The sequence below is a fragment of the Pristiophorus japonicus genome, chromosome 3 (genome assembly GCF_044704955.1).
Source record: "Pristiophorus japonicus isolate sPriJap1 chromosome 3, sPriJap1.hap1, whole genome shotgun sequence".
Classification (NCBI taxonomy): Eukaryota; Metazoa; Chordata; class Chondrichthyes; family Pristiophoridae; genus Pristiophorus; species Pristiophorus japonicus.
The window spans coordinates 163568749-163585490 of record NC_091979.1 but is presented as its reverse complement, the minus strand read 5'-3'; the positions used below and the strand labels follow the sequence as shown (position 1 = coordinate 163585490).

The 16742-nt window shown below is 44.2% G+C and overlaps 1 protein-coding gene across 9 annotated transcripts in view; it reads left to right on the top strand.

The window, feature by feature from the left end:
* Nucleotides 1–16742, top strand: part of LOC139259994 (uncharacterized protein C2orf80) — a 108298-nt gene that overhangs the window by 15914 nt on the left and 75642 nt on the right. For 8 of the 9 annotated variants that reach the window (XR_011592695.1, XR_011592697.1, XR_011592696.1 and 5 more), the window contains exons 2-3: nt 8805–8918; nt 9669–9750. Coding sequence is in view for 6 of the 9 variants with exons in the window: in XM_070876029.1 (XP_070732130.1) it covers nt 8866–8918; nt 9669–9750 (135 nt within the window). In the remaining 3 variants the exon portion in view is untranslated. Of the gene's footprint in view, nt 1–8550; nt 8632–8804; nt 8919–9668; nt 9751–16742 lie in introns of all 9 variants that reach the window. The other variant, XM_070876025.1, reaches the window with a different exon arrangement.

Sequence of the window (16742 nt, the reverse complement as noted above, 5' to 3'; positions counted from 1 at the left end):
GTTGCCTCCCTGGTGCAAGGGTCAAGGATATCTCTGAGCGGCTGCAGCGTATTCTGGAAAGGGAGGGTGAACAGCCAGTTGTCGTGGTACATGTAGGTACCAACGATATAGGTAAGAAGCGGGAAGAGGTCCTACAAGCTGAATTTAGGGAGCGAGGAGTTAAATTAAAAAGTAGGACCTCAAAGGTAGTAATCTCTGGATTGCTACCAGTGCCACGTGCTAATCCGAGTAGAGGGAGCAGGATAGTTAGAATAAATACGTGGCTTGAGCAGTGGTGCAAGAGGGAAGGATTCAAATTCCTGGAACATTGGAACCAGTTCTGGGAGAAGTGGGATCTGTACAAAAGGGACGGTCTGCACTTGGGCAGGACTGGAACTGATGTCCTAGGGGTAACATTTGCTAATGCAGTTCGGGAGTGTTTAAACTAATATGGCAGGGGGATGGGAACCTATGCAGCGAGACAGGGCGAAGTAATATGGAGTCAGAAACAGATGGTAGAAAGGTAAAAAGCAATAGTGGTAGGCCGAGTATACAAATGCAAGAAACAAAAAGGGCCACACTACATCATAATTCTAAAAGGACAAAGGGTGTTAAAAAACAAGCCTGAAGGCTTTCTGTCTTAATGCAAGGAGTATCCGTAATAAGGTGGATGAATTAACTGTGCAAATGGATGTTAACGGATATGATGAGATTGGGATTACAGAGACGTGGCTCCAGGATGTTCAGGGCTGGGAACTCAACATCCATGAGTATTCAACATTCAGGAAGGATAGAATAAAAGGAAAAGGAGGTGGGGTAGCATTGCTGGTTAAAGAGGAGATTAATGCAATAGTTAGGAAGGACATTAGCTTGGATGATGTGGAATCTATATGGGTAGAGCTGCAGAACACCAAAGGGCAAAAAACGTTAGTGGGAGTTGTGTACATACCTCCCAACATATAGTAGTGATGTTGGGGAGGGCATCAAACAGGAAATTAGGGGTGCATGCAATAAAGGTGCAGCAATTATCATGGGTGACTTTAATATGCATATAGATTGGGCTAACCAAACTGGAAGCAATACGGTGGAGGAGGATTTCCTGGAGTGCATAAGGGATGGTTTTCTAGACCAATATGTCGAGGAACCAACTAGGGGGGAGGCCATCTTAGATGGGTGTTGTGTAATGAGAGAGGATTAATTCGCAATCTCATTGTGCGAGGCCCCTTGGGGAAGAGTGACCATAATATGGTGGAATTCTACATTAGGATGGAGAATGAAACAGTTAATTCAGAGACCATGGTCCAGATCTTAAAGAAGGGTAACTTTGAAGGTATGAGGCGTGACTTGGCTAGGATAGATTGGCGAATGATACTTAAGGGGTTGACAGTGGATGGGCAATGGCAGACATTTAGAGACCGCATGGATGAACTACAACAATTGTACATCCCTGTCTGGCATAAAAATAAAAAAAGGAAGGTGGCTCAACCGTGGCTATCAAGGGAAATCAGGGATAGTATTAAAGCCAAGGAAGGGGCCTCGCACAATGAAATTGCGAATTAATCCTCTCTCATTACACAACACCCATCTAAGATGGCCTCCCCCCTAGTTGGTTCCTCGACATATTGGTCTAGAAAACCATCCCTTATGCACTCCAGGAAATCCTCCTCCACCGTATTGGCCAGAAATAGCAGTGAACCTGGGGACTGGGAGAAATTTAGAACTCAGCAGAGGAGGACAAAGGGTTTGATTAGGGCAGGGAAAATAGAGTACGAGAGGAAGCTTGCAGGGAACATTAAGATGGATTGCAAAAGTTTCTATAGATATGTAAAGAGAAAAAGGTTAGTAAAGACAAACGTAGGTCCCCTGCAGTCAGAATCAGGGGAAGTCATAACGGGGAACAAAGAAATGGCAGACCAATTGAACAAGTACTTTGGTTCGGTATTCACTAAGGAGGACACAAACAACCTTCCAGATATAAAAGGGGTCAGAGGGTCTAGTAAGAAGGAGGAACTGAGGGAAATCCTTATTAGTCGGGAAATTGTGTTGGGGAAATTGATGGGATTGAAGGCCGATAAATCCCCAGGGCCTGATGGACTGCATCCCAGAGTACTTAAGGAGGTGGCCTTGGAAATAGCGGATGCATTGATAGTCATTTTCCAACATTCCATAGACTCTGGATCAGTTCCTATGGAGTGGAGGGTAGCCAATGTTACACCACTTTTTAAAAAAGGAGGGAGAGAGAGAGAAAACAGGGAATTATAGACCGGTCAGCCTGACATCAGTAGTGGGTAAAATGATTGAATCAATTATTAAGGATGTCATAGCAGCGCATTTGGAAAGAGGTGACATGATAGGTCCAAGTCAGCATGGATTTGTGAAGGGGAAATCATGCTTGACAAATCTTCTGGAATTTTTTGAGGACGTTTCCAGTAGAGTGGACAAGGGAGAACCAGTTGATGTTTTGGACTTTCAGAAGGCTTTCGACAAGGTCCCATATAAGAGATTAATGTGCAAAGTTAAAGCACATGGGATTGGGGTTAGTGTGCTGACATGGATTGAGAACTGGTTGTCAGACAGGAAGCAAAGAATAGGAGTAAATGGGTACTTTTCAGAATGGCAGGTAGTGACTAGTGGGGTACCGCAAGGTTCTGTGCTGGGGCCCCAGCTGTTTACATTGTACATTAATGATTTAGACGAGGGGATTAAATGTAGTATCTCCAAATTTGCGGATGACACTAAGTTGGGTGGCAGTGTGAGCTGCGAGGAGGTTGCTATGAGGCTGCAGAGTGACTTGGATAGGTTAGGTGAGTGGGCAAATGCATGGCAGATGAAGTGTAATGTGGATAAATGTGAGGTTATCCACTTTGGTGGTAAAAACAGAGAGACAGACTATTATCTGAATGGTGACAGATTAGGAAAAGGAGAGGTGCAACGAGACCTGGGTATCATGGTACATCAATCATTGAAAGTTGGCATGCAGGTACAGCAGGCAGTGAAGAAAGCAAATGGCATGTTGGCCTTCATAGCGAGGAGATTTGAGTACCGGGGCAGGGCCGTGTTGCTACAGTTGTTCAGGGCCTTGGTGAGGTCACACCTGGAGTATTGTGTACAGTTTTGGTCTCCTAACTTGAGGAAGGACATTCTTGCTATTGAGGGAGTGCAGCGAACGTTCACCAGACTGGTTCCCGGGATGGCAGGACTGACATATCAAGAAAGACTGGCTCAACTGGGCTTGTATTCACTGGAGTTCAGAAGAATGAGAGGGGATCTCATAGAAACATTTAAAATTCTGACGGGTTTAGACAGGTTAGATGTAGGAAGAATGTTCCCAATGTTGGGGAAGTCCAGAACCAGGGGTCACAGTCTAAGGATAAGGGGTAAGCTATTTAGGACTGAGATGAGGAGAAACTTCTTCACCCAGAGAGTGGTCAACCTGTGGAATTCTCTACCACAGAAAGTTGTTGAGGCCAATTCACTAAATATATTCAAAAAGGAGTTAGATATAGTCCTTACTACTAGGGAGATCAAGGGGTATGGCGAGAAAGCAGGAAGGGGGTACTGAAGTTGCATGTTCAGCCATGAACTCATTGAATGGCGGTGCAGGCTTGAAGGGCCGAATGGCCTACTCCTGCACCTATTTTCTATGTTTCTATGTTCGACTAAGGAGCGGAAAACCCCAAATCGTCTCACCCTTTAAATATGAGTTCTATTGACTTTGTGGGGGAGTGATGTTATGTATGCAACACCTTGTAACCAGCATTCTACCGCCACCAGAAGGCACATCTGTTGGAGTCCCAAGGGATCCCAGCATCCCTTGGGAGCATTGTATATAAGCAGGCCTCCCATGCTGTGCTGGCACTCGAGTCAGAATAAAGAGACTAAGGTCGCGCTTACTCAAGTCTACAGTATTCAGTCACAGTACTTTATTTGAGACATAACATATTGAAAGTGGATAGAGTATATTATTAGGCCATCCAGTATGTCTGCAGCTACTATTGAGAGCCTTCGTGTGATGTTTGCTACTCATGGTTTGCCTGTCATTGTTGTGAGCGACAAGGGATCTTGCTTCACAAGTCTGGAGTTTCAAGAGTTCATGAAACTTAATGGTATTAAACATGTGAAGTCAGTCCCATTCAAACCTGCTTCTAATGGTCAAGCAGAGCGTGCTGTTCAAACGATCAAGCAGTATGAAATGTGTAACTCAGGGTTCACTGCAGACTCGCTTGTCCTGCATACTGCTCAGTTACAGGACCAGACCTCATACGCTTACTTCGGTCTCCCCTGCTGAACTACTGATGAAGAGAAATCTCAAGACCAAGCTCTCTTTTGTTCATCCCGATTTGAATGATCGTGTTGAAAACAAACATCAGCGTCAGCAAGGGTATCATGATCCTGCTGCTGTGTCATGTGACATCTGTCAATGATCTGGTTTATGTACTGAACAATGGTCAAGGTCCAAAGTGGATCACTGTTACTGTTACAGCCAAGGAGGGTAACAGAGTGTTTATTGTCGTGCTCAAGAATGGGCAAACATGTTAATCAGATAAAACTGTGGCACACGGATGAACTGGAATCGCTTGAGGAAGATGCAGTCAGCGACCAGCCAACCAATGTTCATTCGTCAGAGGACTTTGCTGTCATTATTGAAACTGAACCTCCAGTCCCTGATGTGGTCATTACCACTCCCATCAGATCGGTTACTCAGCCTTCAGTCACAACTGACTCAGAACGCTTGTCTAGAACTGAAGTTGAACTGAGACTCATAAGGGGAGTGAGTGCTGTTGGAGAGGATTTAAACTAATAGGGCAGGGGGATGGGAAGCTATACAGGGAGACAGAGGGAAGTAACATGGGGTCAGAAGCAAAAGGTATAAAGGAGAAAAGTAGAAGCGGAGGGCAGAAAAATCAAAGGCAGAAATCAAAAAGGGCCACATTACAATATAATTCTAAAAGGACAAAGAGGGTTTAAAAAAAAACAAGCCTGAAGGCTGTTTGTCTCAATGCAAGGAGCATTCGTAATAAGGTGGATGAATTAACTGTGCAGATAGCTGTTAACGGATATGATGTAATTGGGATTACGGAGACATGGTTCCAGGGTGACCAAGGCTGGGAACTCAACATCCAAGGGTATTCAATATTCAGGAAAGATAGATTGAAAGGAAAAGGAGATGGGGTAGCGTTGCTGGTTAAAGAGGAGATTAATGCAATAGTAAGGAAGGACATTAGCGTGGATGAGGTGGAATCTGTACGGATAGAGCTGCAGAACACCAAAGGGCAGAAAACGCTAGTGGGAGTTGTGTACAGAGCACCAAACAGCAGTAGTGAGGTTGGGGATGCCATCAAACAGGAAATTAGGGATGTGTGCAATAAAGGTACAGCAGTTATCATGGGTGACTTTAATCTACATATAGATTGGGCTAAACAAACTGGTAGCAATATGGTGGAGGAGGATTTCTTGGAGTGTATAAGGGATGGTTTTCTAGACCAATATGTCGAGGAACCAACTAAAGAGCTGGCCATCCTAGACTGGATGTTGTGTAATGAGAGAGGATTAATTAGCAATCTTGTTGTGCGAGGCCTCTTGGGGAAGAGTGACCATAATATGGTAGAATTCTTCCTTAAGATGGAGAGTGACACAGTTAATTCAGAGACTAGAGTCCTGAACTTAAAGAAAGGTAACTTCGACGATATGAGACGTGACTTGGCTGGGATAGACTGGTGAATGATACATAAAGGGCTGACGGTGGATAGGCAATGGCAGCCATTTAAAGATCACATCAATGAACTTCAACAATTGTGCATCCCTGTAAAATGGGGAAGATGGCTCAACCGTGGCTAACAAGGGAAATTAGGGATAGTGTTAAATCCATGGAAGAGGCATATAAATTGGCCAAAAAAAAGCAGCAAACCTGAGGACTGGGAGAAATGTAGAATTCAGCAGAGGAGGTCAGAGGGTTTAATTAGGCGGGGAAAATAGAATATTTGCAGGAAACAAAAAATGACTGCAAAAGCTTCTACAGATACGTGAAGAGAAAAAGATTAGTGAAGACAAATGTGGGTCCCTTACAGTCAGAATCAGGTGAATTTTTAAAGGGGAACAAAGAAATGGCATACCAATTGAACAAATACTTTGGTTCTGTCTTCACTAAGGAAGACTGAAATAACCTTCCGGAAATACTAGTGGACCGAGAGTCTAGCGAGAAGGAGAAACTAAAGGAAATCCTTAATAGTCATCAAATTGTGTTCGGAATATTGATTTGCTCGGAATATTGTTCGGAACATTAGACAAAGGAATTGAATGTAATACCTCTAAGTTTGCAGATGACACTAAGCTGGGTGGCGGTGTGAGCTGTGAGGAGGATGCTAAGAGGCTGCAGGGTGACTTGGACAGGCTAGGTGAATGGCAAATACATGACAGATGCAGATAAATGTGAGGTTAATCACTTTGGTGGTAAAAACAGGAAGGTAGATTATTATCTGAATGGCGACAGATTAGTAAAAGGGGAGGTGCAACGAGACCTGGGTGTCATGGTACACCCGTCATTGAAAGTTGGCATGCAGGTACAGCAGGCAGTGAAGAAGGCAAATGGCATGTTGGCCTTCATAGCGAGAGGATTTGAGTATAGGAGCAGGGACGTCTTACTACACTTGTACAGGGCCTTGGTGAGGGCACATCTTGAATATTGTATCGAGTTTTGGTCTCCTAATCTGAGGAAGGACATTCTTGCTATTGAGAGAGTGCAGCGAAGGTTCACCAGACTGATTCCCGGGATGGCGGGACTGACATATGAAGAAAGACTGGATCGACTAGGCTTGTATTCAATGGAATTTAGAAGAATGAGAGGGTTTCTCATAGAAACATATAAAATTCTGACAGGATTGGACAGGTTAGATGCTGGAAGAATGTTCCCAATGTTGGAAGTCCAGAACCAGGGGTCACAGTCTAAGGATAAGGGGTAAGCCATTTAGGACCGAGATGAGGAGAAACTTCTTCAGAGAGTTGTGAGCATGTGGAATTCTCTACCACAGAATGTTGTTGAGGCCAGTTCGTTAGATATATTCAAAAGCGAGTTAGATGTGGCCCTTATGGCTAAAGGGATCAAGGGGTATGGAGAGAAAGCAGGAATGGGATACTGAAGTGCATGATCAGCCATGATCATATTGAATGGCGGTGCAGGCTCGAAGTGCTGAATGGCCTACTCCTGCACCTATTTTCTATGTTTCTATGAAAGTCCCAGACCGTCTTAATTTGTAAAAAGGCTGATATTAAGATCTTGAAAGGGGATATTGTTATGTATTTATGCTTGGGGCCACCAAACACCAGGGGGCGCCACTGTCTGAGGTCATCAGGCTTTATGTGCATGTGCGCGGTCACTGGTATATAAGCGCGGGTACATTGTGTCACGGGTTACTTTGGGCGCAAATAAGTTTGGATCAGGTTTACACCTGAGGCAGTTTACAGTAACAAGTCTTTTGAGTCATCACATTCATTACACAGCGCAACTGGTCCATGCCAGTGTTTGTGCTGCATGTCTGCCTCCTCCCACTCCTCTTCATCGATCCTTATCAGATAGTTGCCATTGTTTTACTTTGCATTTCTTTCCCCCACCCCCCCCCCCCTCCCCCTCCGCCCCATTTCAAGGGCAGTGAGAGATGGTGTGTAACTCCATAATTAGTCCAGTTGAGTTTCTGTCTCCAGAAAGTTTAGTTGCTTTATTTTAGGTTATTTTCACTTATTGAAAAATAATAGTTATATTTTAAATTAAATAATATGATTGGAGAATGTACACGGTACCATCAAGGGGAGAATCGGACAAAGAATGAAGAGAAGTCATTATAAAATGCCAAGCTTCAAATGACTTGGTTCTTATGTAAAGGGAGATTTGGAAATTCCAGGAAAGGGTGAATGATGTGTCATTGAGCCATAGAGACCAGGAAGGGTGACAATTCTAAACCTTGAGAAGGAATCTGGGCAGGATTCCCAACTGCTGATTGTTGTCTGAAGTTGAGATTTGTATGGAGTCATCTAAAAATGTCACTTTATCAAGTAGAATATAAAATATAAACAATCCATTTAGCCATTTTACAGATAGACTTGGTGCCAATGTTCTATGAAGCACTATTAAAGTAAGAGCAAATCTAATTATAGTTGCACAAAACTGAGCCACAATGTTATCTATAATTCCATCCAGGTGTTTGATTGAGTCTCCTACAAACATTTGGTCAGAATGTCTGAAAGCTATTCTATATTTATAAAATAAGAGTTTCTTGGATTTATTTGAAGGTAACTTGGCTAACCAGCCATTTGGGAATTATAATGCCATGAGAGAGACACACATGGAATTTAATATCAGGATAACAAGTCCAGGGCACCTGTTGCCATTAGTGTTTACCCATGGTCTCCTAGCAACAGAAAAGTACTTTGGTTTCTGGTCTCAATCCAAAAGTCAGAGTATTGTCTTTCAGCAGCAAAGAAACTACAGACACACCGAGGAAGACATCCTCTTCGAATTTATTCTATGAACACATTCTGATAGCTTAGTGACTTTAAATTAATTTTTTTTAAATCTAGAGTATATTGCATTTGAATTTTTAAGGATCAAACTCCTGTACTCCCCAGGACAGCACTTAATTTGAGAGACATATTATTCAGGTACTGTATATTTATTTTCAAGATTTTAATTTTTAAGAAAAATTTCCATGCATTTGAAAACATTTGAAATGGCTTCCAACTATTTAATCCTTAAAGTGTTTTGTCAGTAAACACAGTTGAAGTAATCTTTGTAGTGTTGCTCTGTAAGTAAAGAAACTTGACCTTCATTGCAGAGGATAAGCTAAGGAATACAGTCTCTGGGCGTTATATCAAAGTGATTTTTGAAGAAGAAGAATGGCGCTGAAAGTGGAAAAAAGGCATATCAAGAAAGAAATTGAAAAATTATTGTATGTATCAGATAGTAATAATTTCCCTCTCTAAATGCTGTATTATATGTGTGTGCTTAAACAACAACATAAGGATATGAGAAAGAGAAAACATACTCTTAATTTGAAGGATAACCAGAATGGTCAATCACTTCTATTTTTCACCCTTTCTTTCCTAAATGTGCTGGCTGGGGCACAATCCCACAGATGCTGGCAACCCTCTGGTGCTTAATGAAAGCAGTCATTTTTCCTGTATGAGGTCTGACGTGGGTGCTGGCAGACTATTTGATCATTGTGGTCATAACAGCTGAACCCACTCTTGCCCTCACCTAACATCTGTCATGCGCACTTTTCACCAGAGATCGCTGAATAGCAATCTGGGCTGGGAACCAATGTTTCCTCTTTTTTGGGGGGTTGAGCGGCCCCTTTAAAAGGCTGCGTGGACCATTCGTGAAACTTAACATTGAAAAAGCCGCTTTATATGGAACATTGTATGATTATTTACATGTAATTTCCCCGCTCTTTAGCCCAGGGACATGGAGGCCAATTATGGTACCACAGCTATCACCTAACGCAGCATAGACCAATCAAACCCAGAATCTTCTGGGCTGTACGGCTTAAAATTACATAGGGCAGTGCTTTTACCCACACAGCGAAGTTCAATGATCTGTCATCGATAGGAAACTGTACTTTCAATAAGATCAGTATCAGAGATTTTGTTGTCACCTGTTGTACTTCTCACATGCAACCAGCATCTATTTCTGTATAAAGGAGAAATTATGTTGGCACCAGACTTCGTGAAAACAGCTTCGATCCCAAGGGAAAAACTGAGTCAACCTACCTCAATGATTTGGTAAGACTATAAACAATACATATAATTCTTGTTAACTGAATAATCTGAAATAAATGTTCAAGAATTCACATAATTAAACCAGTTTGTTTTATCCTTTTTTTCCCTTGTAAGAATGCTGGGATCAATCCCCAGACAAGAACAGTTATCAAATGCACCAAACAAATCTTAACCCCTTCACTTTAACTTCTTGTCAAGGAACTGTATGGGGTTTACCAGTCAGTCTATGCTTAGCAGTTAATGGTGCCTTAATTTGGCTTGCTGAACTGACTTCCGTCAACCAGTTCAGATTATATTAGCATTTACACTAGCAACCTCCCATTAAGATTGGCAGAAGGAGCTGAGTGAATGTATGAATTCTTTCTTGCCAATTATTAAAGAAGACAAAGTCAGTAGCTAACAATTGTTTATTAACCTTAGAATCATAATTAGCAGCACTTAAACTTAGTAGATAGGGTTAACTGATGAATCAAATGACAAATTACAAAGGCAGTTCAGTTATGTTACAGTAATTAAGCATTTACTGCTTGGTGAGATATAATTGGTGAAATTAATGTGGGATTAGACTCCTTAGATTACTGACAAATTAACTATATTACATCGCCAGTCTATCAAATAGATTCATGTATTTATGCTTGTAATTAGCCATATGTCCAGAATTGTTACTACCTCATTCTTATCAGTAGGCATGGATAAAGGTGTTGCTTGTTTTCCTCTGGGAGGATGGTGTTAGCCTTCTGAAGTGTCGGAGATGAACCTTGGTCTTTCGAGGTGCTATCCATTCCTCCTGAAACCTTTGCTCCTGGATAAATCCACTGTCTGTGCTGGTAGCTGTATTTAGACTAGCTGGCTTAAATCTCTCCTCTCTCGATCTCAGGGAAACTTACACCTCAAAGTGGCACATTTTTATCTGGCTGGTGAAGCCATACAATCTTAACGTCTATAATCTTTCTTTCACTCAGTTGGAGATGCACTTTCTGATTATACAGAGACACATTTCTGCATATACTAGACAAATAACTCCTCCACCTTCAACTACAAAGATTGAGAACTACTAAAAGATCATAGAATAGTATGAATAGCGGAGCAAAAAATTTAGCGCCAGAGCGAGCAACTTTCGCTGAATGAAAGTTCACGAGGAGTGTTAGCGTTAACTCTGGCGTTACACTACAGACTCTGCGCTGGAGCCGAAAGTTCCAGAATTGGCACAATCTGCCGTTTTGCGCATGCGCATTTTTTTCCCCCTGTGCTTCCACCTTCTGGTTTCCTGTCGCAAATGTTAATGCAGGGCACAGCCACGTCCTGCGTGCGTATGCGCAGTACAACCGGGATGAATCAGCCATTTCACATTTTGAATTTGATCATGGAGGATGACCATTGCAGACAGCATGCCAGATGATTCAGCCACAAGGCTAATGAAGCTCTAGTGGGGGTAAGAACATAAGAACATAAGAACATAAGAACATAAGAACATAAGAACATAAGAACATAAGAACATAAGAACATAAGAACATAAGAACATAAGAACATAAGAAATAGGAACAGAAGTAGGCCATACGGCCCCTCGAGCCTGCTCCACCATTCAATAAGATCATGGCTAATCTGATCATTGACTCAGCTCCACGCTCCTCATAACCCCTTATCCCCTTATCGTTTAAGAAACTGTCTATTTCTGTGTTAAATTTATTCAATGTCCCAGCTTCCACAGCTCTCTGAGGCAGCGAATTCCACAGATTTACAAGAAGATGGCAGGAGTTGCATCTTCGGGGTGGTTCTAAACCACTGCCATTCTTAATTCAGAGGATTTGGAGAGAAATAGCTGAGGAGGTCTCTGCCTTGGACACTGTGGTCAGGACTGGCACACAGTGCCGAAATAAATTCAACGATCTCACCAGGGTCATCAGAGTGAGTACCATTTTCATTCATGCACTCCTTCATTACTTCAAGGATAAATATGACACACTATTTGTTCTCATGCTGTTGGTCCTCAACACTCTGGGTTGCCTCCTAAAATGCATGACACATAGGTAGGCTTAGTCACCACCCTATTTGCCATGAATGATCTTTACACATTATTAAACTTGCTTTCTGAGATCTCATAAGATGGCTCCCCACTTCGATGTCCTCCTGATGAACCACGTGCAACTTCCATTAAACAGACGACTCTATTACATTCAGCCAGTATGGAATAAGTGCTTTGGTGGCTATCTGTGCCACAAGAGCAGATGGACCCTGTTGTAACCATTCTCATTTTCATCTTTGCAGGCCAAGAAGTCTCATAATTGCCGCGAGCAAGTGCGGACAGGCTGCGGTCCGCCTCAGACCCTGCCACTCACGGACATCGAGGAGAGAGTGGCAGGCCTCATCGGCGTCACAGGTCGGGCAGCTGCCACTGTGGGCACTGACCCCTGCTCGATATTGAGGGCAAGTCCTGCACACTTCCTCGGATAAGTTGGGGCAATGTCCTGCACACTCCCTGGGATAGGTTGGGGCAAAGTCCTGCACACTTCTTGAGATACGTTGGGGCAATGTCCTCCACACTCCCTGGGATAGGTTGGGGCAATGTCCTGCAGTGCCTCTGGATATAATGGAGTAGTGGCAGTCCTTCAAATGAGCATAAGAACATAAGAAATAGGAGCAGGAGTAGGCCACCTGGACCATTGAGCCTGCTCCGCCATTTAATAATCCACTTCCCTGCCCACTCCCCATAACCATTTATTCCCTAATCGCTCAAAAATCTGTCTATCTCTGCCTTAAATATATTCAATGTCGCAGCCTCCACAGCTCTCTGGGGCAGAGAATTCCATAGATTTACAACCCTCTCAGAAAATAAATTCCTCCTCCTAGTTTTAAATGGGCGACCCTTTATTCTGAGACCATGGTCCCTAGTTTTAGTTTCCCCTATGAGTGGAAATATTCCCTCATTATCTTATATATTTCGATAAGATCATCTCTCATTCTTCTGAACTCCAATGAGTATAGGCCCAACCTATTCAACCTGTCTTCATAAGTCAACCCCCTCATCTCTAGAATCAACCTAGTGAACCTTCTCTGAATGCAAGTATATCCTTCCTTAAATACGGAGACCAAAACTGTACACAGTACTCTTGATGTGGCAGGACTTCTCTGCTTTTATACTCTATCCCCCTTGCAATAAAGGCCAACATTCCATTTGGCTGCTTGATTACTTGATGTACCTGCATACTCACTTTTGTGCTATGCGACCTTCCTCATGTCACCCTGCCCCTTCCCCTGCTGCCACCCACTCATCTGTTACTTTCTACTTTCAGATGACCAGACACAGGTGCTGCATCCCTCAAGGGACGCTCCATGTCAGGCTATCGTCCGGAGGAGGAGGATACCGATGAGCTGACTCTGGCGCAGCATCGATCGACCCCTGCTCCACCACCAGCACTCAGCTCCTCTGAGGACGACATGACGTTCTCGGAGTTTGAGAAATCCGAGGCTCCTGGGACCAGTGGCATGCAGCAATGCCATGCTGGGGTTGACTCCTGCAGGCCATCTCTCCAGAGGGTGAGTCAGCAAAGTCGGTTTGCTGACATGGTGGGAATGTCAAGGGAGAGCATCCAAATCAGCCGTCGGCTCCTTAATGTCGTGAGAAAGATTCCCACGAACATTGACAGTCTGAAAGCGACGATTACAGAGGTAGGGTCGCAGATTGTCAGTGCGAGCCATGATACCAGTGAGGCCCACATGAGACTAGTGGCCTCCAGCAGTGACTGTGGAGTCCCGGAAAGTGTGGAGTGAACCCTTGCAGAATATGGCGCATCACAGACACAAGCTCTGCTTCAGCTTGGGCAGGTGATGCAGTCCATGCCTGCCGCCATAGTCCCTGCATTCCCCACTGTCACACGGGGAAGTGACGGTTCTGAAGCAGGCCAGCATCGTGCTCCGGTTGATGGGGACCAGTCCCATCGGCGACGCTTGGTTGGTGACTGAGTGGGGGAAGGTGGTGTCATTCCTCTGGATGACAGCATTCCGTCTCCCCCCACTCAGTCACCAACCAAGCATCAGCGACGGCTGTCACTCAAACCACCTGTGACTGGCAATGCCGATGAAGAGGCTAGCCAGTCAGAAGCCGGGTCTTTCACACCACGAGTGGGTCCAGTGCGTCCCCAGATGGCGTCTCCATTGTCTACTCCACCTCCCCCCCCCCCCCCCCCCCCCCGCAAAACACAAGAGTGCTCTGGCAGCCTTACTGCATGACTTGGTCCCACTTTGATTAGGAGCAGCAGGCAAGGGGGGCAAAAGACGGTGGGAAAAAATAGTGGGACAGAACTTGATGTTATAGTATCCTACTGCTGGATTATGTTCTCGATGCTGGATTATGTTCCGATGTTCTTGCATTATCACACTGCTGAATGAAGCTGATTGTTTTGTTTTATTTTATGAAAGTTTACAATGAAGGATACACATGTGTGAGACACTGCTCTCTTGCAAGATGAAAGCATCCTGCTCCCTGGATATTGGGCGTTCACTACCATGGTGCGGTGAATATGGTCGCAGACGATCTGTACGTTCATGGAGTGGAATTCCTTCCGCTTATGGAAAACTCAGCATTCTGTAAAGGTGTTCGCAGGGCAATGTGCATGCAGTCAACGGCACCCTGAACCTTGAGGAAGCCAGCAATTGTCCAAAACCTATAGCCCTCTCATTTTGGGTCTCCCTGGTCATTGGGAAGTTTATGAAGTCCATCTAGTATGCGTACAGTGCATTAGTCACCTGGCGAATGCAGCAATGTGTAGAGTGATGCGAGATGGAGCATATGTTTTCCACTGATGCCTGGAAGGAGCTGGAGGCAGAGAAGGCAAGTGCCACAATCATCTTCACCTTGACGGGCAATGCAGTTTGTTACCGCTGGTAGGGCTGTAGGTCTGCCTGCATGAGCTGGCATATCTCTGTCAGCATTTTTTGGAAGCACAGCCTTATAACTCACTGTGCCTCAGAGAGCTGGAGGTATGAGCAATGTTCCCTGTAAACTCGTTGGGGGTAAGGTCTCCTCCCCATATGTCTGCGACCTCTTTGATTACATTGCAAATGATCAACAATAAGTCGCCTTCCAGTTTGAAGCCGTATAGCAATAGCAGCCAGGTGCCAACCTAGCATTGCCCCCATCTTTTAAAATGTCCTTTATAAAACAAACTAGAAACTGACACAAAATTTCACAATCAAAAGTATGCAGTAAAGCAATGTTCTTCTCCCAATCCTCTTAATCACTCACAACTGCGACTTTCTCCTACGCTTCCAACATGGCGCTGTTAGCGCCTGGTGCATCCTGGATCTGTCAGGTTTTTCTGGGAAGGTTCTCGGGCGCGCGCTAAATCGGGCGAAATGCTCGAAAGTTCCGCTCAAGGTGCGAGTGCAGCGATGATCCCAACGGTCAAAAGAGCGGTGGGGCGGTAAGTTTTAGCGCTACCGCAAAACCATTGCCGAAAGTTCTGCCCGGCCGCAAAATCTTGTGCGCCTCGTTTCACGCCCCCAAAAATTACTTTTGTGAACCGCCGAGGTGCTAAATGGGGCACAAATTAACCAAAAATCCAGCCCATGGTCTTGATGTCTTCGTCCTCCACCAGCCTGTTTGGACGGTCTGCACCTGGGCAGGACCAGAACCAATGTCCGAGGAGGAGTGTTTGCGAGTGCTGTTGGGGAGGGGTTAAACGAATATGGCAGGGGGATGGGAACCTATGCAGGGAGACAGAGGGAAGTAAAATGGGGGCAGAAGCAAACGATAAAAGAAAAGTAAAAGTGGAGGGCAGAGAAACCCAAGGCAAAAATCAAAAAGGGCCACACTACAGCAAAAATCTAAAGGGACAAAGTGTGTTAAAAAGACAAGCCTGAAGGCTCTGTGTCTCAATGTGAGGAGTATTCGTAATAAGGTGGACGAATGAACTGCGCAGGCAGCTATTAACGAATATGATATAATTGGGATTATGGAGACATGGTGCCAGGGTGACCAAGGCTGGGAACACAACATCCAGGGGTATTCAACATTCAGGAAGGATAGACAGAAAGGAAAAGGAGGTGGGGTAGCGTTGCTGGTTAGAGAAGAAATTAACGCAATCGTAAGGAAGGACATTAGCTAGGACGATGTGGAATCTGTATGGGTGGAGCTGCCGAATACCAAAGGGTCAGAAAACGCTAGTGGGAATTGTGTACAGACCACCAAACAGTAGTTGTGAGGTTGGGGAAAGCATCAGACAAGAAATTAGGGATGCGTGCAATAAAGGTACAGCAGTTATCATGGGCGACTAATCTACATCTAGATTGGGCTAACCAAACTGGTAGCAGTACGGTGGAGGAGGATTTCTTGGAGTGTATTAGGGATGGTTTTCTCGATCAATATGTCAAGGAACCAACTAGAGGGCTGGCCATCCTAGACTGGGTGATGTGTAATGCGAAAGGACCAATTAGCAATCTTCTTGTGCGAGGTCCCTTGGGAAAGAGCGACCATAATATGGTAGAATTCTTTATTAAGGTGGAGAGTGACCTAGTTAATTCAGAGACTAGGGTCCTGAACTTAAGGAAAGGTAACTTTGATGGTATGAGACGTGAATTGGCTAGAATAGACTGGCGAATGATACTTAAAGGGTTGACGGTGGATAGGCAATGGCAAACATTTAAAGAGCACATGGATGAACTTCAACAAATGTACTTCCCTGTCTGGTGTAAAAATAAAACTGGGAAGGTGGCTCAACTGTGGCTAACAAGGAAAATCAGGGATAGTGTTAAATCCAAGGAAGAGGCATATAAATTGGCCAGAAAAAGCAGCAAACCTGAGGACTGGGAGAAATTTAGAATTCAGCAGAGGAGGACAAAGGGTTTAATTAGGAGGGGGGAAATAGAGTATGAGAGGAAGCATGCTGGGAACATAAAAACTAACTGCAAAATATTCTACAGATATGTGGAGAAAAAGATTATTATAATGGGGAACAAAGAAATGGCAGACCAATTGATCAAATGCTTCGGTTCTGCCT